This window comes from Chanodichthys erythropterus, chromosome 13 (assembly GCF_024489055.1).
Source record: "Chanodichthys erythropterus isolate Z2021 chromosome 13, ASM2448905v1, whole genome shotgun sequence".
In the NCBI taxonomy this organism is placed as follows: Eukaryota; Metazoa; Chordata; class Actinopteri; order Cypriniformes; family Xenocyprididae; genus Chanodichthys; species Chanodichthys erythropterus.
Window position 1 is genome coordinate 51033062 of NC_090233.1, and position 2678 is coordinate 51035739.

At 33.2% G+C, this 2678-nt stretch overlaps 1 protein-coding gene across 1 annotated transcript; it reads right to left on the reverse strand.

Moving 5' to 3' along the window:
- Positions 1-1491: 1491 nt before the first annotated feature.
- Positions 1492-2404, reverse strand: LOC137033638 (gamma-crystallin M2-like). The gene is made up of 3 exons (XM_067405757.1): positions 2393-2404; positions 2058-2300; positions 1492-1764 (listed from the first exon to the last, which is right to left on the reverse strand). The coding sequence occupies exons 1-3, from the start codon at positions 2402-2404 to the stop codon at positions 1492-1494; spliced, it is 528 nt and encodes a 175-aa protein (XP_067261858.1).
- Between the last annotated feature and the right edge of the window lie 274 nt (positions 2405-2678).

Genomic DNA, 2678 nt, shown 5'->3' on the forward strand with positions numbered 1-2678 from the left:
TGAGAAAAAGTCGTTAAATTTCGAGAAAAGGTCGAGATAAAATGTTGAGAATAAACTCATTAAATTATGAGAAAAAACTCGTTAAATTTCGAGAAAAAAGTCGAGATAAAATGTTGAGAATAAACTCATTAAATTATGAGAAAAAACTCATTACATTTCGAGAAAAGGTCGAGATAAAATGTTGAGAATAAACTCATTAAATTATGAGAAAAAACTCGTTAAATTACGGGAACAAATACTTTAAATTATGAGAAAATAAAATACAAATACTTTAAATTATGAGAAATAAAATGTTGAGAATAAACTCATTAAATTATGACTTTATTCTCAACATTTTATCTCAACTTTTTTCTCATAATTTAACAAATTTATTCTCAACTTTTTCTCATAATTTAACAAATTTATTCTCAACATTTTATCTCGACTTTTTTCTCATAATTTAACAAATTTATTCTCAACATTTTATCTCGACTTTTTTCTCATAATTTAACAAATTTATTCTCAACATTTTATCTCAACTTTTTTCTCATAATTTAACAAATTTATTCTCAACTTTTTCTCATAATTTAACAAATTTATTCTCAACATTTTATCTCGACTTTTCTCAAAATTTAAATTTGTTATTATTGCTTGGCCCTAATCCTCTTCCGTAGGTTTGAATTGGCAAGAAATTTCAGACTTACATAATTAGTCCTTATATGCTTCTGTTCATTAAAAAAAGAAAAAGAAAAGGAGGTCTGGCTATGGCAGTAGATATGGTACTATTTTCAAATATATGTCTTGTGGACTTTATTTATTAATATAGGTGACTCTTGTTGTAGCTACAGTAGCTGCATCACTTATATGGAAATCACAAGCAATTACCTCACAAGCAACTTTCTGCTACAGGTGTCGATAGAAACCCAGAATTCTGTAGTTTAAATGTAAATAATGTACTTTTTTTTTTTTTTTTTTTTTAATCTAGATACTTGGACTTACAGTAATACAACATTGGATTCTGCTGAATTTCATTGTATTGAAAACAAATACTGGGATTTTTTTTTTTTTCTAAATATAATCTTTTGTGTTCCACAAGAAAATCATAAATTTTTCAAATAAAATGAGAATGAGTAAATGATTTTTTGGTGAACTATCCCTTTAATTTTTGACATATGGACATTTAAGGACTGCATTTTGAGTATTATATTTCTGATAAATTGTAATAAAACATAAGCATTTGTATTTCACCGGCAATGAGAAAACAAGCTATTTTAATGCAATATGTGTTTCACAATTATGAACAGGGTTTCATGTTTGACTGGACCTTGTCATTTGAGAGCCTGCATCCCTCATATTTACAGTAGGTTAGATTGCTATCTAATTCAGTAATTACAGTTCTGTTTAATTTATGAGGTGTTGTTTGTGGGATACTAATGCAAATATTATTGACATCAATGATTTTCAAGACAGAATGTGTAGTGGTGTAGAGAAAATATTTTATTAATATAAACCCTAGTACCAGGAATCCATGATACGCCTCATGCTCATGAATCTCATGCCACCCATATTGCTGAAGCTCCTGTACTCTCCAGGCCTGAAGTACCACATCCTGCCTCTGTAGTGGGGCTGCTCATACATGAGCCAGTGGCCGTCCATCACATGACAAGATTGGCAGTGAGACATGCGGTAACGGTCCATGATGTTGTCACAGTCATCCATCATCTCGTACATCTGACCCATGAAGTTATCCCTCTCGTAGATCCTCATTCTGTAGGATCCCCTGTACTGTAGTGGAGGAGGAGTCCATTATTTTCAAGTTTAGCAGGTAGAAAAAAACATCTGATGTAAACAACTAACAAGAACTGTGTAGTTCTGCCTTATAAATCACTATTCTGAAAGGATTGTTTTTTGCTTTGATGGATTTTAGCATCTTCCTCTATGTCCTACAAATTCAGATCAGGTTTCTGCTTTATGATTCTAGATAAATGTAAATTAAATATTTAATTAAGAAATGTTCTAAATGAAAGGATGTGGCTTTGGGTGTATATATTACAAAACAATACATTCATGGAGCTCACCATGGGGATCATACGGCAGGACCTGATGCAGTTGTTCATTCCAAACATAGACATGTAATCTGCGTATTCACCCCTCCTGAAGAAATACCCATTTCCCATGTAGTTGGGATGATCATACATCATCCAGCATCCGCTCTCCACTCTGCAAGAGTGACAGCGGCTCATGTAGGAGGAAAAGTCACCAGAGTCACCCATACACTCATAAGAGCGACCCTGGAAGTTCCTGTCCTCGTAGAAGGTGACCTGAAAATTCAAAAGTTTAAGTTTAACTTTTCCCCCTACTTTAATTTTCAGTTGAATTCAACTTTGAAAATGTTAGCAGGAATGAAGTTTACCTTGCCCATCATGGTTGCGCTGGCTGATCCTCAGTAGTTCAACAAAGGAGAAGCTGAAGCTGATTCTTTTTGTTGACTGACTGCTGTCACCTGTGCTTTTATACAAGACCAAGGCTAAAGACTGCACGGCCTCTATTGTTAGTCAATTCCTGACTGTGCAAGTTGGCATAGAGGCTGCTGTGTAAGCGTAGTATCTATTCTAGATCTTAGTACTTAGTACTTTGTTATGATTTTCTTCTGAAGTTAATATTTGTTCAAATTAAAGACTAGAGGCTCACAATTGTGG